A 25,453-nucleotide genomic window follows, 5' to 3' on the forward strand; every position below is an offset into this window, starting at 1 on the left:
AAGCCTGACTGTAGAGAGAGTAGCATGGCTTTCAGTGTGTGTTCAGAAATGGACTGGCAGATGCTGGAAATGTAGTCAGGGAGAATATCAGGTCTCCCTCTGTGTGTATGCTTGGCTCCTCATCCCATTGCTGCTTTTTGGCAGTAGGAGGTTTATTATCAGAGTGTGCTGGTGACAGTGCAGCTCTCTTACCTCTCCACTGAGGTTGTATGCGAGGTAAAAGGGACATCCTTGGTGGATTCCTCCATGTTTGAGAGTCATTCAGTGTAGGGGGAGGTCTGTATTGCTGGCAGGACTTGTGAACGACTCCTGCGGCCAGCGCCATCTCTTGGGCTGTACGGAATGGCAGCTGCATGAAAAAGTTGGTGAGTCGACTCAGCCCCTAAACCTGATTCTTCTTTCCGAACATTGTCCAGTGAACGCTGCAAGAGACAGCCTGAATGCAGAATGGGAAACTGACAGGTTGGTTTGGTTGCTGTTTGCCCAAGGAAAACAGAGCCCAGGGATCAAGCAGCCATCTCTCGCGGCAGCTAGGCCATGCCCCCAAACCTATTTTGTTCTGGGTGTGAGATGGGAAGTGTCTGTCTTACAGCTGTAAACCAGCACTGTGTTCTGTAGGTAGCTGAAGCTACCTACAGTTCTTGCAATGCTTAGACCCATTGCAGCAGTTAGTGAAGGAAATATTTTGTTTGGACCAGCTTGCTCCATAAACAAGCTATTTAAAGTGACCGGAAACATGGATATCAACTTTAAAGTAATTTTTTAGGTCATTTTTTTGCATTTCATATAATATTACATTTCACAAGTTGTAGAATAAATACGCTTCTAAAAGGAGCATGCAAACATTTAACCTCTCTTTTTTGGTGCTGGTACACTTTTATATCCGTGTTTTTTATGAAATCTGTTATTCATTGTATTGCCTACTTTGTATGCTAATCACAAAAAGTATCCCCTTTGTGCTGTGTTCAGCTTTTAAATGGGTCTAATTATTTGGCCTTGACTTCTGCAGTAACCTAATAAATGCTTTAGCTTGTTTCAGCTTCCTCAATGCCTTATTCAGTACCCTGCAAGAGCAATAAAAGTGAAACTGGCTGGATTTAGGCCACCTAAAGAAGACTTCGAACAAGATAGACTTCCTTACGAAAAGCAATGGAGCTTTAGAGCAATGTTTGAAATGATGGCGGTAGTGCAAGGAAGAACACTCTTTGCTAAATGTCAGGTAGGAAATTAATTGCTTGGCGGTATAGCATATTATTGCTCACACTTTAAATTAGAATGGTCATTCATTTTTTTTTGTGTTGTATATGTAACTCCCCAGGGGACCAAGTGCTATATACTTTCTGGTTGCTGGCCCCGTTATCCCTTAAACACACCTCTTTATTTGGCTGTAGCTCTACCCCCTTTTGAAGTCCAAATCATGGGTATTTTGGGATAAGGGCATCCATCATGTTTCTAGCAACATTGTTGGAGGGATAAGGGGGCCTGTCTGACCGACTATGCTGCTTTGAAAGTAAGGAGCATATTTGAATTGAAATAAATGCTCTATGTATTTGGTCATCTAGGGAGGTAAACAACAATATTAAAATGTGATGAAGATCTTCTTTACCCACTTCAATACAAGGCACTTTCACCCCCTTCCTGCCCAGACTAATTTTTAGCATTCAGTGCTCTCACATTTTGAGTAACAATTACTCAGTCCTGCAACACCGTACCCAAACCAAATTTTTATTATTTTTTTTTTCACAAAAATAGAGCTTTCTTATGGTGGCATTTAATCAACACAGTTTTTTTTTTTTTTTTTTTTTTTTTTTTTTTTTTTTTGCGACATAAGTGAAAAAAGCAAAACATTTGAAAAAAAAAAGAAAAAATTTTAAACGTCTTAAAGGGAACCTTTTTTATTTTATTTTTTGTTGCTGCTGACTCCAGTTCCTGTGGAATGCCGGCTGGGTTTCAGTCAGACTGGCTATATGAGAGCCTTACGGTCTCCCAGTTTGTGCCAGCGAGCGCTTGCAGACCGTAGCTCCGCGCTTGGTCTCCATAGCGACTATAGTCCCACGGACGGGGACTGGCCTGCGGCTGAAACACTCCGCCGAAAGGCAGACACCTGGCATGCTAGCGTCACAGCGTGCCCCTTGGCCCACAGCGCCCTCACTGCGGTGCAAAGGCAGGTCTGTCAGGATGGAAGCCCCCCCTCAGCAGCATGGTCCGGTAAGTACAGTCCCCCCGTCTGGTTAGCGGGCCTGGGGTGGACGTGGGCTCCTCCATAGGTGAGTAGGACCCTCAGGTAACCCATACCTCCTACCACCCTCCTCCACTATGAGGGGTCACCTGGGACCTTCCCCTCCTACCCTAACCTTTCCTTACCCTGGACTCCGGACCCCCTTTTGGTGGGGGGTCCCCTATGTAAGTCACCTCAGGTGCTATACCGAGTAGTGGGGGGGGCCTCGGAGGGGGGATACATGGTAGCGCCACATACCGCTATCTTGGGGGGGGCTTTCATCCGCCGGGATGACTCCCGCCCCGGTAGGCCACACTAGGCCCGAGGTCACGTGCTCATCGGCGCGAAGCCGCCATTTTGTCGTGGCCTGCAGCCTTAACAGGCCTCAGCAGCCTGCCTGGGTATCCCTATCACTGTAATGCCGGTGACCATTTTGCTGGAGCCGGAGACAAAACAGCACAGGAGCTTCTGGCTCTTGTGGGCAGGGGTGTTTCCTTCTACCTTTTCTTCTCCATGCTGCTGATGGACCTTGCTGTGTTCTCCATGCGGTAACTACTCTAGAGGAGTGTAATTACCCTGGCCTTCACTTTTTCATTTTCAGATGAGTTTCAGGCCTTTAGGGGGCTTAGGATTATCCCCCGGAGTAGCGCTGTGTGCATCGCAATCGCCTCTTAATGGCACAGTGCACGCCGGTAGCGGCGGACTTGCTGGGACCTGTGGTGCTTTTGTAACCTCACTTAGCCTCAGGGGCGTTAATATTTGGCGATTGGGCACGGATTGCTCCCTGTTAGGCCATTGCTCCTGTTTTCAGGAGAAGCTTCTGTTTAACCCCTTGCCGTGCAGGTTCCGATCTTTCCCTGTTTCCCTGTCTGCTCTTTACATTCTTAATGTGCAATCCTACTGTTTAGCCATATGTCTAACATGGATTCCCCAATTTTGTCTGCAACCCCCGATGTATCGTTGGGGCCCGCCTCATGATGTGACTTTTATTGTATGTGATGCAAGAAATGTCCAGAAAAATGGACAAAGTTATTGCGGCAGCATTTACTAAGAAACTATCTCGCCCCTTGCCTGTCTCATTTCAGACCTCAGATTCTGAGGCCGATATGCTGGCCGGCGACACAGACCCCCTTTTGGAGGTTGCGTCCCCGCATTCAGACTTTTATGATGTGGAAGAGGATACCACCCGCCTTGGCACAGGAAAAGGCGCTGGTAGATGCTTTGATATCCTCAGTGAGGGACACTCAAAACGGATGCGATTTCTAAATCGCAAGGAGCCTTGATATCCTTTGGATCCCTCAGGGCAACGAAATCAGCCAAGGTTTTCCCCTGTCCCGAAGTCTTGTCTGCCTTGGTGGAGGAACAATGGCGGGGACCTAATCGCACGCTTGCAATTCCCAAACTTTTGGCTAGACGCTACCCGTTTGAGGAAGAGTTCTTACGCAAATGGACGGTGCCCTCTCAGGTGGACAACCAGATATGCAGTATTTACAAGGCCACGGTTTTACAGGTGGCAGAATCCTCATCTCTCCCTAATCCGGTTGACAGACGTATTGAGGTCTTGTTCCGACACCTGTATACGGTAGTGGGATCTATTCTCAGGCCTGCCCTGACTACCATTCAAGTCTCTCAGACTATGTTTGAATGGGTAAAGGCTCTGAGAGAGGCAATGACGGTAACCCCCATCTGCCCTGAAACTCGCTGACCAATTATCGCAGACTCTGCAATTTGTATGCGATCCTAACCTGGACTTTCTTCCGCTCGCGGCCAGAACGTCAGTGGTAAGTGTAATCAGACGTGCGATCTGGCTAAAGTCCTGGTCGGCCGACCAGGCTTTTTTTTTTGGCGGATCTTCCCTTTCAGAGTGAAAACCTTTCTGGTTCCTCCTTGGATGACTTGATCAAGACGGTCACTGGGGGAAAGCGCACACTCCTTCCTCACTCGACTAAGGGTAAGTCTCCCTCGCGTAAGCGGGGGTCCTTCCTTTACAGCCCAGAAACGTCTTTTCTCTTATGTCCTCCAACAGTCGCCGCCATCTTCATATTCGTCACAATGGGGGTATTAGACTTTGCTCCGAAGGAGTAGCTAGGCAACAGAATATGTTAACATTAAAGCTTTTAACATATCCCACACCCAGGGGGTGGTCCCCTCAGTCAATACCCTCCTACTTCCTGCATCCATATCTCAGTTTCAATGTCTAGCTTGTCAGGAGTAGCTGGATCTCTCTATGCTGGGGCTTTTTGCCTCAGCCTTTTCTCTTCTTTTTTTGATTTTTTGTTTGAGTTTTTTCTCTCTCTTTACTTAGCTGTTCTTTTTGTCAGCATTAGTTAGTTCTTCTGATGAAGAGGATTCGTGCGGGCTGGGTCTCGGGCTGATCCCCCTGGTCGCAGGTCGTGGGTCAGTGGCTTCCCAGCCTGCCTTCGACGTTCAGCCAGGTAACGCTCCTGGCACAGTGAACGACCCATCCCTGTTCGGTGCAGGGATGATTGGTGAGGTGGCTACCTCACTGGACGCTGTGCGGTTTCTTAACCCCGATTTTGTGCGTCCTGGATGCGACTCTCCCTGCCTCATGTGCAGCGGCTTGTTCGCCTGTGCGGGTTCCCCACGCCATTAAGAGGTAAGTGTATCTATGTGGGGACCTGTCTGTCGGGGGGGGTGTCAGTCTGGGACTGTGTAACCTGCCTCTGTTCACACCGTTTGGCTCCCTATCGCTCTGGCTGCACGCTGTGGGCTGCAGGGGGGGGGGCTGTGTGGCACTGTCTGTGTCAGCCTGTGTAAGGTGTGAAGGGCTGTGTGCTGTGGGGCATGTTTTGTCATGTTTTGGGCACAATACAGCGATCGCTGCGGCGATCCGCCATGTTTTTTACATGTGTGGTGTTATATGCATCACAGTAGTGGGGGAGCGGCGGTTTCGGCGCCATTTTGACTGCGCTCGCTCCAGCCGCATGTTTTCACTGCGGGCGGCCATTTTCTTGTAGCCTTCCATAGGCTTTAATAGAGCGCCCTGATTTCATCACTTCCTCTTTCCTGGGTGCACCGATCGAGGCGGCAGCAGCAGCAGGGGTCTCTTCAGGTTTTATCCTTCTGTTCTTCCTATATCCATTGCCTGTGTTCAGTTTTGTCCCTGTGGGGGTCTCATTGTGCTTGTGTGTGTGTGCGGTGGGCTGCGCTCGCCGCGCTTGTTAAAGGGGCAATTAACCCTTTATTCTCCGGCATATTTTTTTGGGGCAATGGATTCTCAGGAGGGCAAATTTCCTGCCACCTTGGTGGGAAGCCAGCGGACTGCTGTTTCCCCCCCAGGGGGGGATTTAGCAGAAGTGGTGGCTAACCTTGCTGCTCAGTTACAGATGCTGGTGGCTGCTCAATCCACTAAAAGACCCAGAGTTTCTGTTTCCTCTGATTCTGAGCGTGATGGTGATGGGGCTGCTATGGCTGGGGTCTCCTTATCGGGGTCCCGTTCCTCCCTGGATCTCGTGGGGTCCGAGGTGGAGGCTGAGGTTGAGGGGGTTGATAATTCTCCCTCTGGCTCGCCTGAAGAGCTTGCAATCATGGATGAATTGGTTGCTTCTATAAAACAAATGCTGCGTTTGCAGGATGAGCTGTGTCCTCCTGCTGCTCTGGCGGCTTATGGGACGCAGAAAAGACGCAAGACATCGCAGGTCTTTCCCTGCACTGATGATTTTCAGCGCGCTGTTAAGGAACAATGGCGCAATTTACGCAAGCCTTTTGCTGTGCCAAGTAGGTTCAGGCTGCGTTATCCTTTCACGCCTGCCACTGATGAACGGTGGTGTGCGCCACCCCCGGTGGATCACGCGATTGTGGTTTTGAATAAATCCACTGCGATTCCTGCAGAGGATACTCCGGTGTTCCGAGATGCCACGGATAGGAGAAAGGAGTCTCTTGCCCGTCATACTTATTCTGTTACGGGTTCGATGCTGAAAGCTCTGTTTGCCTCTCTTATGGCAGCCCAGGCTGTCGCAAGTTGGACGCAGGTGCTTAGGCGCGTCTTAGTGGCTGATTCGGCCTCACCGGCGACATTGGATATGGTGGATCAAATCCATCAGGGTGTCATGTATCTGTGTGATGCGGACTTGGATTTGGTGCCGTTGGCTGCACGTGTGCAAAGCGTGGCGGTGTTGTCTCGCCGCCTGGTTTGGTTAAAGTGTTGGTCTGTGGACCAATCTTCGCGCAAGACCTTAGCCAATCTGCCTTATGATGGATCTCGCCTTTTTGGGGAATCCTTGGATACGTTGATAAAGGGGATCACGGGCGGTAAGAGCACACTCTTGCCCCACTTCCCCAAGGCTAAGGGGTCTCCTGGTAAGAAACATACTAATTTTCGGCCTCCTCAGGGGTCCTTTCGTGCCTTTCGGTCGCACTACAAGGGCAAACCATTCAAGGGTCAAGGCTCCCAAAAGAAGCCGTGGTCTGGTAAACAGAAGTCCGGTCAGTCCGGACCCGCTGCCCATAACAATGCGGCCTGAAGGGGCGCCCTCACCCAGTTCTGGGGTGGGGGGACGCTTGCTCGGTTTTCTTCAACCCTGGCTGGCCCGCGTGCGGGACCGGTGGGTTCAGGAAATCGTTCGATCTGGCTACAAGATCGAGTTTCTCTCTCGGCCGGAGAGCAGATTCTTTCCCTCAAATCTTCAACTGTCTCCGGAGCGTTTGCGGGATCTGCACCTAGCGGTGCGGGACCTGAGGGCTCAGGGAGTGGTGGTTCCGGTGCCTCATCGGGACAGATTTCGGGGGTTTTATTCAAATCTGTTCACCGTGCCCAGGAAGGAGGGCAAGGTTCGTCCAATTCTGGACTTGAAGGCTCTGAACCGCTTTGTGCGGGTTCGCAAGTTCCGCATGGAATCCCTGCGGTCGGTGGTGGCTGCCCTGGTTCCGGGGGAGTTCATGGCTTCCATCGATTTGAAGGATGCGTACCTTCATATCCCGATTTTCGAGGGTGACCAGAGGTACCTTCGATTCGCCATTGCGGAGGATCATTACCAATTTGTGGCGTTACCTTTTGGTCTCGCCTCGGCTCCACGGGTTTTCACCAAGGTGCTTGCACCCGTTCTGGCTTTGTTGAGGGCCCAGGGCATCTCTGTCCTGGGGTATCTGGACGACATTCTGGTTCGGTCTGCGACCAGCCAGGGTCTGGAAAAGGACCTGTCCGTCACGATGCAAACTCTGCAGGAGTTTGGTTGGACGATAAACTTTCCAAAATCGACGCTGAGTCCGTCGGTTCGTCTTCCCTACCTGGGAATGATCCTGGACTCGGTCCAGGCGAAGGTCTTCCTGCCGGAAGACAAACTCAGGACTCTTCAGGAGGAAGTCAGGTCCCTCAGGGACGTTCCGCACTCGTCTCTGCGGACGAGCATGAGATGTCTGGGATTGATGGTCTCGGCCTTCGAGGCGATTCCCTTCGCCCAGTTTCACACGCGGGGTCTCCAAGCGGAGATCCTGTCCAGGTGGGACGGGCGACCGCAATCTCTGGATCTTCAGATCTCGTTGAGCCATCGCACCAGAAGGGATCTTCTGTGGTGGCTCCAGTCCCCGATGGTATCGGGGGGCAAGTCCTTTCGTCCTATCTCATGGACAGTGATCACCACGGATGCCAGCCTGTCGGGCTGGGGTGGCGTTCTGGGCGTTCTGTCCGCCCAGGGAGCTTGGTCGGAGGGGGAGTCCTCCCTTCCGATCAACATTCTGGAATTGCGTGCGATAAATCTCTGCCTTCGTTGCTGGACGGACAGGCTGCAGGGCTGTCCGGTTCGGGTGCAGACGGACAATGCCACGGCGGTGGCCTACATCAACCACCAAGGGGGCACCAGGAGTGCCCGAGCGGCTCGGGAAGTGGCCGACATTCTGTCTTGGGCCGAGACTCATGTCCCGGCGATAACGCCAGTTCACATTCCGGGGGTGGAGAACTGGCAGGCAGACTATCTGAGTCGCCAGACCCTGGATCAGGGGGAATGGTCTCTCCACCCAGCTGTCTTCCAGATGTGCGCGAAGTGGGGTCTTCCAGATGTGGACCTGTTCGCGTCTCGTCTGAACAACAAGGTGAGCCCTCGGGCAGACGCGTCAGACGCGTTGGTGGTCCCGTGGCATCAGTACAGACTGATGTATGCATTTCCACCGATTCAATTGCTGTCCAGGTTCCTTCGCAGGTTGCAATCGGAACGCAGCACGGTGATTCTTGTGGCGCCGGACTGACCTCGTGAATCTGGCGGTCGACGCCCCATGGCGTCTACCTCTTCGAGAAGATCTCCTGTCACAAGGGCCGATATTCCATCCTGCTTTACAGTCGCTGGCTTTGACGGCCTGGCTGTTGAGACCGAGGTCCTGAAGGCTAGGGGTCTCTCCCTGAGGTCATTCGCACTTTGATCAACGCTAGGAAGCCTTCCTCAGGGAAGGTCTATTACCGTACTTGGAAGGCCTATTTTGCCTGGTGTGAGTCCAGGGGGTTTTCACCTCGCACGTACTCGGTTTCTCGATTGTTGTCCTTCCTTCAAACGGGTGTCGACCAGCGTTTGGCGCTGGCTACGATCAAGGGTCAGGTGTCTGCGCTGGCCGTTCTTTTTCAACATCCTTTGGCTTCTAACTCCTTGGTTGGCACCTTTGTTCAAGGGGTGCGGCATCTGGTCCCTCCTAGGAGGGAACCTCTGCCTCCTTGGGACTTGAATCTCGTTCTATCTGTGTTACAACGTGCTCCTTTTGAACAGATCAGGGAGATCTCGTTGTCTATGTTGTCCAAAACGGTCGCCTTTTTGGTGGCGATCACTTCGGCTCGCAGAGTGTCGGAGCTGGCGGCTTTGTCCTGCAAGTCTCCGTATCTGGTCATTCACTTGGATAAGGTGGTCTTGCGACCTAATCCTTCTTTTCTTCCGAAGCGAGTTTCGGAATTTCATCTCAATGAGGATATTGTCTTGCCTTCGCTTTGCGCAAAGCCTAAACATCCGAAGGAGGTGAGGTTGCACTCTTTGGATGTTGTTCGGGTGATAAGGGTTTACCTTAAATCGACTGAGTCTTTTCGCAAGACGGATTCTTTGTTTGTTCTTCCGGAAGGTCCTCGGAAGGGCATGGCGGCGTCGGCTTCTACCATCGCCAAATGGATCAGACAGACCATTGAACAGGCATATGCTTTGCAGGGAAAAGTTCCCCCTATGCCTGTGAAGGTGCACTCTACTAGATCTCTGAGTACGTCTTGGGCCTGTCGTCATGGGGCTTCTGTGGCCCAGGTGTGTAAGGCGGCGACCTGGTCGACCGTACACACTTTCACAAAATTCTACAGAGTGGATGTTCAGGCATCGGCAGATGCTTCCTTTGGCCGCAAGGTTCTTAGTGCGACAGTTCCTTAGGGTCCCTTGTTTTGGACCCCTGGCTTTTTGGGATATGTTTTTTATCCCTGGGTTATTTGCTTTTCCTGGGTTGTTGCTCCTGTTGAGCAAGTTTTTTTCATGTTGCCCAGCTGGTTTCCTTCCTTTGGTAAGGTTCCTTTCTTTGATGTGGAGACTGCGTTGCCTTACGGCGCGGCTGCGTTTCCCACCCCTCATGTTTGCACTGCTTTGGGACGTCCCCATTGTGACGAATATGAAGATGGCGGCGACTGTCGGAGGACGTAAGAGAAAACGGAATTTTTGTAAAATCTTACCTGTAAAATTCCTTTCTCTGAGTCCTCCGACAGTCGCCGCCCCCGCCCCTCTTTTGGGGTTTGGTTGTATACTCAACTGCTATTCCACTGAAACTGAGATATGGATGCAGGAAGTAGGAGGGTATTGACTGAGGGGACCACCCCCCGGGGGTGGGATATGTTAAAAGCTTTAATGTTAACATATTCTGTTGCCTAGCTACTCCTTCGGAGCAAAGTCTAATACCCCCATTGTGACGAATATGAAGATGGCGGCGACTGTCGGAGGACTCAGAGAAAGGAATTTTACAGGTAAGATTTTACAAAAATTCAGTTTTTCGTGCGACCGTGTCACAGAAAACCAAACAGACTTCGGGCGGAAAATGAAAATTGCTTCTAATCTTGGACCTCAAAACTCTGAACCGCTTTGTGCGTGTCCAGAAATTTTGCATGGAGTCCCTGGTGAGTGGTGGCATTCTTGCATCAGGGGGACCTGTTGGCCTCGATCGAGATCAAGGAAGCCTATCTCCATGTCCCTATTTGCCAGGGTCATCAACGATTCCTCTGCTTTGCGGTGGGCAAGGACTATTTTCAATTTGTGGCGTTACCGTTTGGTCTCGCCTCTGCTCCCAGGGTCTTCACCAAGATGTTAGCCCCTATCCTGGCTCTGTTACAACAGAAAGGAATAACGATTCTGGGGTACTTGGACGATCATCTTCTCCGAGCGGACTCGTCTGTGACATTGGAACGGGATTTGGAGGTGACCATTTACACTCTGAAGCAGTTCGGTTGGAATCTCAACCTTCAGAAATCTGCCCTGGTTCCAACAACCAGACTGGAGTATCTAAGGATGATCCTAGATTCAGCTTCGGCAAAGGTATTTCTACCCCCTGTGAAGTTACAGAAGTTAAGGGAAGCAATTCTGTCACTGCTGGCTTGCGACCTGGTGACTCTCAGGTCATCTATGCAGGTGCTGGGCCTGATGGTGTCCTCTTTCGAGGCCGTACCATATGCTCAGGCCCACACAAGACTTTTGCAACAGGAGATCCTTGTCAAATGGGACAAGGATCCTCTATCCCTGGATAGTCTGATTAGTTTGAGTCGGAGATCCAAGGACTCCCTGAATTGGTGGCTCAGCTCTCCGAATCTTCTCCATGGGAAATCCTTCTTCCCAGTATTCTGGACGGTGGTGACAACAGATGCCTGTCTGACCGGTTGGGGGGGGGGGGGTGCTGGCCCCCTGAATGTTCAAGGGACCTGGATGTTGGAAGAGTCCAAGCTCCCAATTAACGTTCTGGAACTGAGAGCAATCAAGTTGAGCCTGTTACACTGGACGGACAATCTCAAGGGGTGTTCTGTTCGAGTCCGACAATGTCACGGCCGTGGCATATGTAAATCATCAAGGGGGCACCAGGAGGGCCCTGGCAGCTCTAGAGGTAGCCGAGATCCTGCGCTGGGCAGAGGACTACGTCCCAGCTCGATCTGCCGTGTACATTCCCGGCGTAGACAATTGGCAGGCGGACTACCTGAGTCGTCAAGCCCTGGATCAGGGAGAGTGGTCCCTGCATCCACAGGTCTTCCACCAGCTGTGTCTCTGGTGGGGGACCCCGTATTTGGGCCTGTTCGCCTCCAGACATAACAGGAAAGTTTCAAAATTTGTGGCTCAGCCCAGAGATCCTCTGGCCGACGCAGTAGACACCCTGGTGGCTCCCTGGAGCCAGTACGGGCTAATTTATGCGTTTCCTCCACTGAAACTTTTATCTCGCCTGCTACGCAGGGTAGAGTTGGAGGGGATTCATGTAATTCTGGTGGCTCCCAATTGGCCCCGGAGATCCTGGTACGCTGACGTGATTCGGCTGAAGGTCACAGGTCCGTGGACACTTCCTCTGAGGGAAGATTATCTCAGGGTCCGATTTTCCATCCTGCTTAACAGTCGCTGGCTTTAACGGCTTGGCTGTTGAGAGCAAGGTGTTAAAGGACGGGTCTGTCCGATTCTTTGATCCCTACCTTACTCAAGGCTAGGAAGTCCACTTCTCGGAAGATTTATCATCGTACGTGAAAAGCGTACATTGCTTGGTGCAAATCACTGAAGCTGTATCCTAGATCCTTTGCTATTAGCAGGATCCTGACCTTTCTACAGCAAGGGGTTGACCAACGTTTGGCATTGGGCACTCTTAAGTGTCAAATCTTGGCCTTGGCTGTGTACTTCCAACGCCTTTTGGCTACGCACTGTTTGATTCGTACGTTTCTTCAGGGGGTTCGCCATTTGGCTCCCCCCAGAAGGTCTCTGTTTCCTCCTTAGGACCTTAATTTGGTTCTTCAGAAATCTCCTTTCGAGAATATAATACACATTTCCTTGCTCGCCTTGTCGCAGAAAGTTGCCTTTTTGGTGGTTATCACCTCTGTGCACAGGGTTTCTGAACTAGCGTCACTATCTTGCCGCTCTCCTTATCTGGTAATACACGGGGATTAGATAGTGTTATGGCCTAATCAGTCGTTTCTTCCTAAGGTGGTTTCAGACTTCCATCTGAACGAAGACATAGTGCTTCAGTCACTCTGTCTGAAACCTTCACATCCTAAGGAAATTGCCTTTCATTGCTTGGATGTGGTTCGGGCGATACAGGTGTATCTGGAGACTACTGAGTCCTTTCGTAAGTCTCTGTGAATACGGATGGACCCCGTAAGGGTCAGGCTGCGTCTGCGGCAACCATCTCTCGATGGATCAGACAGACGGTGGTGAAGGCATATTCTCTTAAGGGCAAGGTTCCTCCTTTCCCTGTCATGGCAATTCTACACGGGTGTTGAGTGCCTCTTGGGCTTTCCGCCATCAGGCATCAGTGATGCAGGTTTGCAAGGTGGCCGCTTGGTCGTCTGTACATACGTTCACCAAGTTTTACAGAGTGTATGTGTTAGAAACCTCGGATGCGTCCTTTGGCCGCAAAGATCTGCAGGCCACCATTTAAGGAGCAGTCTACTTTTCCTTCTCGTTTATGGTTTTGCTACAATTGAGCCCCAGTTGTTGCTTGTTGGCTCCACGTTATATAGTTGGCTATGTTAGTCGTGGGAATTGCATTCTTTTAAGTTTGTCCTTTCCCCACCCCTCAGTGGTTACTGCTTTTGGACGTCCCATCCGTCTGATTTAAAGCAGCAGCTACGTCCATCGGTGGATGAAAGAGAAAATGTGATTTTTTACTTACCGTAAAATCCATTTCTCTGATTCCACCGACGGACATAGCTCCCACCCCTCTTTTCTCTGAAGAGTTGGGTTTTGGTTATTATTCACTGCTTGCAATTAAACTGAAGATGCAACGGTGAGGCCAGGGGTAATAACCCAGGGACCCCGCCTCCCTGGGCATGTCAAAGCCTTTGGCTTCTCTTGTCACTCCTAGTGGGGGGGACTTATTACCCATCCATGTATGATTTAAAGCAGCAGCTACGTCCGACGGTAAGTAAAAAATCCCATTTTCCCTTCACTGACGGACACAGCTTCAAGTCTTCTGACCATTGGGATTAATGCTGTCTATTGAGGAGGTAGACGAGGCGGAAACCTTTTTGGTTACACCCCTGGAACAGTCCCAGAGGGTATACCATCACTTCCTGCTGTTGGACTCCAGCTTTCTCTGCCTAGTCAGGAGTAAGGACCTGGCTCTCTGCAGGGATCTGCAGTCCTGGCATTTTTTCCTTTTTAAATGGAATGTCTCTTTCATTGATGGACACAGCTTCATATCTTCATTGACCGTTGGGTTATGCTGCTCTTCCTAGGAGTAGGACACGGTGGATATGGGGTTATCAAAAGTTAACAAGACTTTGATCATGCCCATGGGCAGTCCTAGGGGGCATACTCCCACTTCCTGCTCTATGACATCAGTTGTTTTCTGCCTAGTAGGAGTAAGGACCTAGCTCCCTGCTGGGATCTCTAGTCCTGCCATTTTTTCTCGATTTTAAACAAAATGTTTTCCTCTTTGCATTTTTTTCCTTCTACAATCAAGCTGTTCCTAGGACAACTGCAATCAACTGCCGGACCGAGTGACGCACTGGATATTCTAGATCCTTACGTCCCCCCCCCCCCTCAGTCTGACTTGTGAGTGCAGTGCTGGTTGTGAGGAATGTGTATGGGGAGCTGTGGCTGGTAGGGGCTGGGAGCGCAGTGTGGCGGTTCCCACAACATGTAGCACCCTTTTTTGTCTGTCTAGGTGGGGGGTCCCTGATAAGCCACCCCCTTGCTGACTAATATATTTGTAATAGGCCCTGGGGTCTAGTGTGCCACGCTCCCATGTGTTGCGCCGCCATTTTATTGTAGCCTCGTTCTATTTTACTCGGCGGCCGTGTTCTGGAGACTTCCATGGAAGTCTATGGGCGGCCATTTTCCTGTAGTCATATGGAGCGATGTGCCTCTAGTGGTGACACAGCCGTTCTAATTCCTCTCAGAACGGCATGGAGCAGGCTGACTGGCGCTGCTTGTTCTCACTCCTGCTGCAGTGTTAGCTGGGACCTGTAGTGCCATATTTAAAGTGGTGAGACACATTTTTTTGCAAAATCTTTTTTTCTAAATCTTGTGATCCCAGGCTGTTCAATGGAACCCTCAGAGCATTTGTCACCACCGGACCCACTCTGAGGCTGTAGGACCCTCCGAATCCACGTACGCGCTGACGGCCATGACGGAGGTCCTGCAGTCGCTGCCTGGTAGCAAAAGTGGATTTAGCCCTGCTGAAAAAACAGGGAAAGAAGCGCCATCTTTTCACTGTGACAGGTTCCATTTTGAGGCCCCTGTTCGCCATTACCTTGGTCTCTCAGACCTTAACGCGGGACCCTCTGGCTCTGCAGACCAAGTCCTCTAAGGCGTGAAGGGACGCCCTCACCCATTCAAGGGGTGGGGGGACGTCTTTGCTTTTTTCCGGATCCTTGGACCTCCTTCATTCAAGACGAAATCGGTTCATGAATTGATCCGATCCGGTTGCCAGATCGAATTTCGGTCTATTCCTCCTCCAAGGTTCTTCCCTTCCAACCTACACCTGTCCCCAGATCGTTTGCAGGGCCTCATAGGGACAGTGCAAGATTTGCTCTTGCAGGGGGTCATCGTGCCAGTTCCAGAAATGGAACGCTTGCAGGGGTTTTATTCAAATCCTTTCACTGTCCCCAGAAAAGAGGGCAAGGTTTGTCCAATTTTGGACCTCAAGGCTTTGAATCGCTTTGTGAAGTCCAAAAATTCAAGATGAAGTCCATTTGCACAGTAGTGGCTTCCCTTCAGCAGGGAGATTTTTTGGCCTCTATCAACATCAAGGACCCCTATCTCCATATTCCAATATATGGCGGACATCAAGGCTTCCATCGCTTTGCGGTGGGAGAAGAGCATTATCAATTTGTGGCGTTACCCTTCGGTCTCGCATCAGCTCCTCGGGTATTCACAAAGGTATTGGCCCTGGTACTCGCCTTACTCAGACGGAGAGGAATTGCGGTACTGGGGTACCTGGACGACCTCCTTCTGCGAGCGCATTCCGTCTTACAGAACGATCTGGATATCACTGTGCAAACTTTACAAGAGTTTGGCTGGACGCCGAGTTTGCAGAAATCAGCTCTGACTCCGTCCAACAGGTTGGATTATCTGGGGCTGACTCTGGATTTGGTCTGGCAGAGAGTCGCATGAGCATTAAGTATAGAGGCCTTGTTGAAACGACCCTGGATGTATGGTTCCTCTTCCATTAACTCAGGCAAGAGTCACGGATCATGGGGGAGAGATGTAATCTGAAGGAGCCTTGAACTTTCAGGCTTCTTCAGATTACATCTCTCTCCTATGCTCCGTGATTCTTGCCTGCTACTGTGTGGGGCTTTTACTTTGTAACAAGGAGATAAGAGAACACAGCACCTGAGTTAATGGAAGAGGGACCATAAATCCAGGGTCGTTACAACAAGGCTTCTATACCTAATGCTCATGCAACTCTTTGCCACTGGCATTCGAGTCCATTATTTCTGGTAAGCGCTCTCAAGTTCTCTTCATTTGGTGATTGAAGCACTGGCAGTGTTTTTCCTTTTTCCTATTTTGGATCACAGAATTCCTTTTCTCATCTATGGATCTTATTGTTTGATTTGGACACTTTGATTCATTCAGTCTTTGCGATTTTATTTGCACCATTGCACTTTTTTTATTGAGGAAGTGAAAGCATTATTGGACTTATTGAAAGACTTTTGCACATATGCACTTTTGTTATTTTTATTTTACACAAGTTTACATATTTGTACCGGATTTTGCAATTTTACTATGTGTTATAACACATGTTGAACGTATTTTTTCCAATTTTCTATCTTTAGCGCAGCATTTATTTATAGTTTGAATGGTTTTTAACAATATTGTTGTATTGTAGTGCCAGCAGCTCGTTTAGAAATATTTTTTATTAAGTGCAGTAGTTTTTATATTTACACCTTGGTGATTCTTGCCAGCAAATAGCCTTTTTTGCAGCCATCCCATTTGATAGACGTGTATCTGAACTGGCAGTCCCTTTTTGTAAAAAGACTTTCCTAAAAATTTACAACAACAAAGTTGTATTATGCCAAAGACCTTCTTTTCTTCCAAAGGTGATTTCAGCGTTTCATCTCAATAAAGACATTTTCACTATCGTCCGTCGACAGACGCAGCCTCATCTCCATGAGCTGAGTGGGTTTATGCTCCTCGCATCAGGAGTAGTCTAGGCATTAATAAATGTGAATACACACGCCCAGGGGGCTGTCCCTATCGGCATAAGCCCCCACTGCATGACTCAGCACATCAGCTTGTTTCTGCCTAGAGAAGGAGTAGGACCTAGGTTTCCTGCTGGGACCCTGGTCTCAGTTTTTTGTTATTATTTTCAGAATATTTTCTTTTATTTCTCTTTACTCACTTGCTAGCTAGTGTTCAGGGAAGAATTTTCCTGGTGATCTACCAGCAACAATGCCGGCTGGGGCTTCGTACTGGACAGTCTAGATCCTTATGGTCCCCCCAGTCTAGCCTACGAGCGTGAGCAGGTTATAGTCCTGACTTAGGCCTAGGCACGATGGTGCCCCCTTATCCGGAGGAGGACGAGCCAGCGAGTGGGTGCCTCGCCGGGACGCATCGACCTGGAACGAATTGAGTCGCAGCGTACCTATAGGCTGGCAGCACCCTCCCTTCGGGTGGGAGGCAGTCTGCCCGGAGCCGAGCCCACCGGTCCATGGTATGGTGAGTAAATGCACCCTCCTTGCCCCTGCTGGCCTTGGGGGGGAAAGTGGGCTCTCCCCTGGGGATAATGGGATTTATGCCTCCCAAGAGATCCCCCTGGTCTGCCCGGTTTTGTGTGTCCTTCCCTCTACCTGCGGGGACTGTGTGTCTGGAGTGCTCTGGATCTCTGGGGTGGGGGGGGTAAAATGGTAACTTTGGCTTGCTGGTCCCTGTTGTTCCTGAGGCCTGCATGTGTCGGTCCCTAGCCGCATGGTAAGCCGTGGGCGCTGCCATCTTAAGTGTGGGCAATGTATTTTTTCCCCATAGACTTGTATAGGGCAGCCATTTTCCCTGCGGCTTCCTATTACTTTGTATGGGCGTCCATCTTTGTGTAGCCCTGGTGCTATACTCGGCAGTACTTCCCTATCAGGCGACATAACTTCCTGTGTGGTCATTTCCTACTGCAGTGGTAACGTAATTGGGGGTCCCTGCAGGCATGTCCCTACACTTTTTGATATCAGTTTGGGTTAACTGGGTCCCCTGCAGAACCCTGCGCTTGGCGGCAGATAACGCGATCTGCGCTCTTAAAGCGACAGTACTCCATTTTTTTTGCGATTTGCATAATGGAGTCTGGAACTGGAAAATCACCCTCAGACCCACTTCGTGCGACTCCCGGATCGCTGTCGCTGGCCTTGATTTCAGCTGCACTGGACAGCCTGACGACTAAAGTTGATTTAGTCATGAAAAAGGTTGATAGACCGCTGCCTTCTCTTTCTAGGGAGCTGTCCTCTGATTCAGAGGCTGATGGGGTCGCCCCGGACGCCCCCCTACCTGAGGGGTCACTGTCCTTGCAGTCTGATGGTGAAGAGGACCTGTCTTCAGCTGCGGTGCGGGAATGCGCTTAGTGGAAGCCCTGATTATTTCAGTGAGGGATACTTTAAAATTGGCTGATGAGCCCACGCCGGCAGGGATGCGGTTGTCTTTTGGCTCCCAAAAGTCCCAGAAATCTGGCAAGGTTTGCCCTTTTCCCGACACCTTTCACGATATTGTGAATGACCAATGGTGGCACGTTAAGCACGTGTTAGTGGTGCCAAAACGCTTTAAACGCCTGTGTCCTTTTGCTGAAAAGGATCCAACCGTTGTACAGTGCCACCTAAAGTGGACCGTCCTGTTTCCAGATTGGACAAATCTACCCTTGTGCCTGTGGAGGATTCCCCAGTTTTTACGGATCCAGTGGACAGGTGGGTGGGATCCCTTTTCCCGCCATCTTCACATGCTGGCGGGTTTGATAAAATCGGTTTCACAGACGGTGACAAAATGGATTTGGACCCCAAGACTGTTTGTTCCTCCAGGTGATCCAGGCTCTGGTGTTCCTGTGTGATGCGTCTATGGATGTGGCTCCCCTGGTGGCCAGGGTTTCAGGCCACGGGTATTGTTTTAAGAAGCATGGTTTGGATGAAGAACTGGTCGGCTGACCAAGCTTCTAAAAAACCTTAGCAGATCTCCCTTTTTTGGGAGACAATTGTTTGGCAACTTATTGGATGAGTTTATCAAAGGACTGCCTGGTGGAAAGAGTGCTCTTCTTCTCAATTCTCCAAGGGTAAGATGCCCCGTGCTAAGCGGGGTCCCTCCTTTTCTGCTCACAAATGTTTTTTTTGTGCCTCCGGGGCGCAAGAAAAAGGTAAGCCGTTCAGAACTTCTGGAGGTGCTTGGAAGCCCTGGGGCAAGACCAAGGCCGGTCAGTCCGGTGCTGCAGACAATTCCTCTTCAGCATGAAGAAGCGCTCTCACCCATCTCAGGGGTAGAGGGATGTCTGCGCTTCATTCAGGAACCCTGGACTTCCTTCATTCAGGATGATTGGGTTTGCAACCTGGTTTGTCTGGGTACAAGATCAAATTCCGGTCCTGGCCAGGGTACAGGTTTTTTCAGTCAAATCTTCACCTGTCTCCAGAGCGTTTGACGGATCTGCAGGAGGCTGTGCGAAATCTCCTGGCTCAGGGGGTGATTGTGCTGGTGTCCCCGCAGGACCGCTCTCAAGGTTCCTATTCAAACCTGTTCACTGTGCCTAGAAAAGAGGGCAAAGTGCATTCAATCCTGGATCTCAAGGCTCTGAACCGCTTTGTGCGGGTGCAGAAGTTTTGAATGGAGTCCATTCGGTCGGTGGTGGCATCTTTGAATCAGGGGGATTTTCCGGCCTCCATCGATCTCAAAGATGCGTATCTCCGTGTCCCCATATTCGAGGGACACCAGTGATTCCTCCGCTTCACGGTGGCAGAGGAGCACTTTCTATTTGTGGTGTTACCCTTTGGTCTTGCCTCGGCTCCCAGAGTTTTTACCAAGGTCCTGGCCTTGTTGCATCGCCGAGGTATTTCCCTTGTGGGGCACCTGGACGATCTCCTGTTGCGAGTAGGTTCCCATTAGGATCTGCTGGACAAGGTCTCCATCACCATCCGAATCCTGCAGGAATTCGGGTGGACGAATAATGTCGCCAGATCTGCCCTGACTTCGTCTGTGCGGGTCCCCTATTTGGGGATGATCCTGGACTCTGCAATGGTAAGGGTCTTCCTTCCCTTGGACAAGCTTCAGAAGTTGCAAAGGGGCAGTCAGGTTGCTGATGGAGACCGAGCAATTCTCCTTGCAGGTTTTCATGAGGGCCCTGGGTCTGGTGGCCTCGAACCTTTGACGCAGTGCCGTTTGCTCAATCTCGCACGAGACAGCTGCAGAAGGAGATTATGTCCAGATGGAACAGAGATCCTCAGTCATTGGATCGGAAGATTCGGTTGAGCCATCTCACAAAGTCGGGTCTCTCTCTGTGGCTCCAGTCACCTGTCCTATCCGAGGCAAGTCCTTCCTGCCGGTGTTTTGGACGAGCATTACCACAGACGCCTGGCTATCGGGCTGGGGTGGAGTGCTGGGGAAGCTCTGTGCCCAGGGCGCTTGGGCGATGGAAGAGTCTTCCTTGCTGATCAATATCCTGGAACTGAGAGCGATCAAGCTCTGTCTCCTTCACTGGACGAGTCAGCTACGTGGCTCTCCGGTTTGGGTTTTGTCTGACAATGCCACGGCCGTTGCTTACATCACTCATCAAGCGGGCACCCGGAGTGCCCTGGCGGCCGAGTTCTGTTATGGGCTGAACACAATGTTCCGGCTCTTTCCGCGGTCCACATCCAGGGTGTGGAGAATTGGCAAGCGGATTACTTGAGTTGTCAGGTATTGGATCAGGGGGAATGGTCCCTGCTTCCGGTGGTGTTTCATCTCCTGTGTGCCCGGTGGGGGACTCTGGAGGTGGATCTGTTTGCGTCTCACCTCAACAGGAAAGTTCATAGGTTTGTGGCCATGCCTCGGGATCCTCTGGCTGAAGCCACAGATGCTCTGGCTGCTCCTTGGAGTCAGTATTGCTTGATTTATGTTTTCCCTCCGCTCGTTCTCCTGCCGAGGTGGCGATGGAAGGCATTCCGGTCATTCTGGTGGCTCCAGATTGGCCTCGGTGGTCTTGGTTCACAGAACTGGTAAACATGGCCGTGGGTCCTCCATGGCGTCTTCCTCTGTGGGACGTTCTGCTATCTCAAAGACCGATCTTCCATCCTGCTTTACGGTCGCTGGCTTTACTGGCTTGGCTGTTGAAAGCAAGGTTTTGAGGGAAATAGGTCTCTCTAATTCGGTGATTCCTCCCTTTTGAAGGCCAAGAAATCGACCTCTAGGAAGATCTATCATCATACGTGGAAATCGTACATGTTATGGTGTGAATCGTGGCAGCTGCACCCTCGCTTTTTTTCTATAGCTCGGGTTTTGGCCTTTTTGCAAAAAGGAGTTGAGCAGCGCTTGGCGTTGTCTACGCATAGTCTGATTCACTCCTTCATTCAGGGGGTGCGTCATCTGGCCCCTCCAGGACGATCCCTGTTGCCTCCGTGGGATCTTAATCTGATCTTGTATCTCAAAAGCCTCATTTTGAGAATATTAGGGAGAGTTCTCTGCTTTCTTTTTCCCGCAGAGTTTCTAAATTGGGGGCGTTGTCCTGTCGTTCGCCTTATTTGGTGGTCCACAGGGATAAAGTGGTCCTCCGACCTAATCCGTCCTTTCTTCCTAAGGTGGTGTCGGATTTTCACCTTAATGAAGACATTGTGTTGCCTTCCTTATGTCCTAAGCTGAAACATCACAAGGACGTTGCCTTGCACTTTCTGGATGTGGTTCGGGCGATAAGGGTTTATCAGGTGGTTACTGAGCCCTTCTGGAAGTCGGACTCTCTCTTTGTCCTTCCAGACGGTCCTCGCAAAGGTTTGGCTGCGTCCACCGCGACCATATCGAGATGAATCAGACAGACGGTTGTTCAGGCTTATTCAATCAAGAGTCAGGTTCCTCCTTTCCCTGTGAAAGCGCATTCTACTAGAGCGCTGAGTGCCTCTTGGGGGTTTTGCCATCAGGCAGCGGCGACTTGTTTGTACAGCGGCGACTTGGTGGTCGTCTGTGCACACCTTTCACTAATTTTACAAGGTGGATTGTTGGCATCTTCGGATGCCTCTTTTAGCCGCAAGGTTTTGCAGGCTGCTGTTTTGTGATAGAATGTTTTTTGCTATTGTCTTAGGGGTCTTTTACCTGGGTGAGCTCCTGTTGTTTGGATGAGCTCCATATTGCCCAGTCGGCTAAGTTTAGCCTTTTGGAGTTGACGTTTCTGTCTAGTTGCGTTTTTCCCACCCCTCATGCCTACACTGCTTTGGTATATCCCATTTAGCTCATGGATATGAGGCTGCATCTGTCGATGGACGATAGAGAAAACTGGATTTTTGTAAGATCTTACTGTAAAATCTTTTTCTCTGATGTCCGTCGACAGACGCAGCACCCGACCCTCTGTTTGGGGGTGGTTCTTTGTTCTCACTGCTTTAAACTGAATTGATGTGCTGAGTCATGCAGTGGGGGTTTATGCCGAGAGGAACAGCCCCCTGGGCGTGTGTAATCAAATTTTTTTATGCCTAGACTACTCCTGACGGGAGGAGCATAAACCCACTCAGCTCATGAAGATGAGGCTGCGTCTGTCGACGGACATCAGAGAAAAGGACTTTACAGTAAGATCTTACAAAAATCTTATTTTCCTGTCATTCTTGTGCCCTGCGCTTAAGAATCTAAAGGAATTCTCTATACATTGCCTGGATGTAGTCAGAAGCTATTAGCATGTATCTAAAAACTACTTCTTCTATTAGACAATCGGATTCCCTGTTTGTCTTTTTCTCGGGACTTCACAATGGGCATCCTGCTTGATGGGAACAAGGCTGTATGCCGAAACGCGTCATCTGTTTTTATTTTTGACCTTTGTTTCAAATAAAGATTTTAAAGAAAGAAAAATATATATATATATATTTGAGATATTATTTTTTTTTCTTCTGTCATGGTTTAGTCTGGATTTGGTCAGTAGAAACTTGATTCAGACACCACATCCCTCCCCCCCGCAGCTGTGCATCAACAGATTGGCTGCAATCAGACAGAAACCACTATTGCAGTGATTTGTTGTTGCCAGTTGAGGATGGGCAGAGCTGTCACAGCTCTGCCTGAGCCTCCATACTGACAGGAAGTGCCATGATGTGGAAATAGGAGATATGCATCCCCTGCACTGTATAGTAGGCACTTTCCAGTATTGGGCACATATCAGCAGTCCCCTGCCCTCCCACAATGCTGATGCATCCTATGTCTTGCTGATACAGAAGCACAGCACTGTCAAGAGGCAGTGGTAATAGCAAACTTCTCCCAGACTGTGATGGAAGAGGGGACAAGCCAGGGACTAACATTTCTGAAAAGATCAGCATTGACAGCCTACATATTCTTCTCATGAAGGGTTTTGCTTTTTGACTTCTTGTCTATTATATTTTAATACCACCGTAAATAAAATTGAACTCATATAATATACATGGCAGGTTTACATTTTAAGATAGTCTGTGAGTAACAATGAAAGCATTCTTGTTTTATGACTTTATATTTTTATATATATATATATATATATATATATATATATATATATATATGTTTTTTCCTTTCTAGCCTAGAGCTGCAGAAAACACTGTTTGTTTGTTTGATGAAAAGCTGCAACCGGCGCACCAGCGATTGCTAAGCATGGGCCTGGCTGATCCCGAGTGATTCTGTATGTACATCTTTTAATCCGCATGTATTGTAAGCTTGACCTGCAACCTTTTTTCTACACCACAACTGTATATTTTTGTTCCACGTATTTCATGTGCAGAGCATGCCCTTTAAACTGCAGGTTCATAGTGTCCCTAGATGTCACAGCACCCAGGGATTAGTAAAATCCCAGAATCTCCCCATAACTTTGAGGACAGATGGAAATTGAGTGGTTTTGAAAGTTTCTTTACAAACTAGTTTTTGCTCAGACCTTTTTCACCAAACATTTCTCATGGTTGAGGCTTCTCAGATGTTAAACTATTTTATAACCCTGCAATCAAAGGTTAAGACTATTTTAGAATTATCTTTAAAATACCTGGTATGACGTTTTTCTGTTTGTGGAAAAATAAGGTAATATGCACTTTATTTTAAAGGGGTAAGAAAAAAGCTGATGTGAAAAATAGTGTAAATAGGTTTCACAGTTCCAGAAACGTTACCGTAGATGTCTCTAACTAAATAACAGTTGTAACAACAACAGCCAGATATCAGGATTTTATCTATGTTAATTTTTAGCACTTCTGTGGAGCAAAACAGAAGTTTCACATAGCAGTTTTGCTATGTAAAGTCTTGTTGTCTTGCATGTCTGTGCGGGGTTAACCCCAGGGCTTAAGTAATAATGTAGTCACTAAGGTGCTAGTTGCTGTATGCCAGCTCTAATTTCTTTTAAACCCAAGAAACCTCAACAGCCCGGACAATATTGTTCAAATAGTCATCACCGCCTGTAGTTGTGAGATCTAGGCTGCTCTCACTCATGTCTTACAACTGGTCAGTGAAGCCACCTGTGACAAGGATCAGCCAACAGGGAAGGGGATATGTCAGAGCCTTCAACACCTGACGTGGGCACTTCCAGGGCACTCAAGAATAAAAGGAGATGCTTGCTTTAAAATATTATTTAACCACTTTAATACCAAGCTATTTCACCCCCTTCCTGCCCAGGTCAATTTTCAGCTTTTGAGGCTGCCGCACTTTGAATGACAATCGCACGGTCATGTAACAGTGTACCCAAATTCAATTTTTAGCATTTTTTTTTTTAGACATATAGAGCTTTCTTTTGGTGGTGTTTAAACGCCACTGGTTGTTTTTATTGTTTGCTAAACAAACAAAAAATAAAAAGTTTCTTAGATTGTTAAAAAATTAGGAAAATTTTTTTTTCACTGATATGCACTGATGAGATGACACTGGTGGGCACTAATGAGGCGGCACCGATGGACACTAATAAGCTGGACTGATAATCAGTGTAAACAATGTACTGGCAGCCTTGCCGGTTATAGGCAATGCTGTCCTCACTCAGACACACACAGCGTGTGAGCAAAGGACTGCGATAAACAGTCAGTTTACATGTGATCAGCTGTGATTGGACACAGCTGACCCCATGGTAAAGGGCCGCCATGATTGCCTCTTTACCACGTTCTGTAATCAGCTGTGTCCTAAGGACACAGCGGTCACAGAGCGTGCTCCAGGGGGCAGCTGGTAGGATGCCCATGCTGTAGCCTTTTTTGGCTATAGCACGGGTGGGAAGTGGTTAAAGAGGCACAGTCAGTTTGCCCATACAGTGTAAAGTGAGAATGTCTGTGTAAGGTGGCTGTCCTGTGCCACTAATACTCACCTTGCCAGAGCTCCTCCATTGCCCCTTCCTCTACCTCAGCATTCTTCCAGTGCTACTGCTTGGGTCTAGCATCTAGTCACTGAGCTCGGGCACACTGTGGATACTGGTACCTGCTAGGAAGGTGGAAGGAGCAGCTGGGGAATCATAGCCAAAGTGAGAGTTGGGTGGGGGTCCCTTTGCATACAGTTTCACTTTGCCCAAAGTTTTGTATGCACTGCTTGATTTGCCTGGTTTAATTAGACTTATGACATGTTTTTAATTTGCTGTTGTGGTCAACGTGGATTAAAGATGTGCTTTTCTTTTACAGAGCTATCTGACTGAAGATATACTACTCTGAAGATAAGAGTTCCTCTTTTATTGTGTTACTTGCTATGGATCTTTTTTTTTAATCCAACTATAGATCAGTTTAACAGTTATACATTAGATATGTAGTCGGTTTTGTTACCTGCTATGCAATTTCTGTTTCTTTATCCGCCTACGGATGAGTTTGAACAGTTATACATTAGATATGTAGTCCGTTTCATATTTGTTAGTTTGTGTGCAAAACATGAATAAATGTGTGCTGAAATTATTACACAGAAAGTTGTGCAGTGCTTTGGAAATCTTAATTCATTAAAAACATTGGACATCATTACAAAGTATATAATTGTATACTTTTTTTTTGTAATGATTAGGTGTTGT

At 49.1% G+C, this 25,453-nt stretch overlaps 1 protein-coding gene across 1 annotated transcript in view; it reads left to right on the forward strand.

Moving 5' to 3' along the window:
• LOC309547705 (RING finger protein 17-like) overlaps positions 1 to 25,219 on the forward strand; it is a 106,985-nt gene extending 81,766 nt beyond the window's left edge. Inside the window, exons 4-6 of the mRNA XM_082247635.1 lie at positions 1,030 to 1,219; positions 23,029 to 23,128; positions 25,080 to 25,219. Coding sequence (XP_082103761.1) covers positions 1,030 to 1,219; positions 23,029 to 23,124 — 286 coding nt within the window. The 3' untranslated portion in view covers positions 23,125 to 23,128; positions 25,080 to 25,219. The remainder of the gene's footprint in view (positions 1 to 1,029; positions 1,220 to 23,028; positions 23,129 to 25,079) is intronic.
• The last annotated feature ends 234 nt before the right edge of the window (positions 25,220 to 25,453 follow it).

The sequence above is a fragment of the Pelophylax lessonae genome (genome assembly GCF_965119305.1).
Source record: "Pelophylax lessonae genome assembly, chromosome: 2".
NCBI classification, from domain to species: Eukaryota; Metazoa; Chordata; class Amphibia; order Anura; family Ranidae; genus Pelophylax; species Pelophylax lessonae.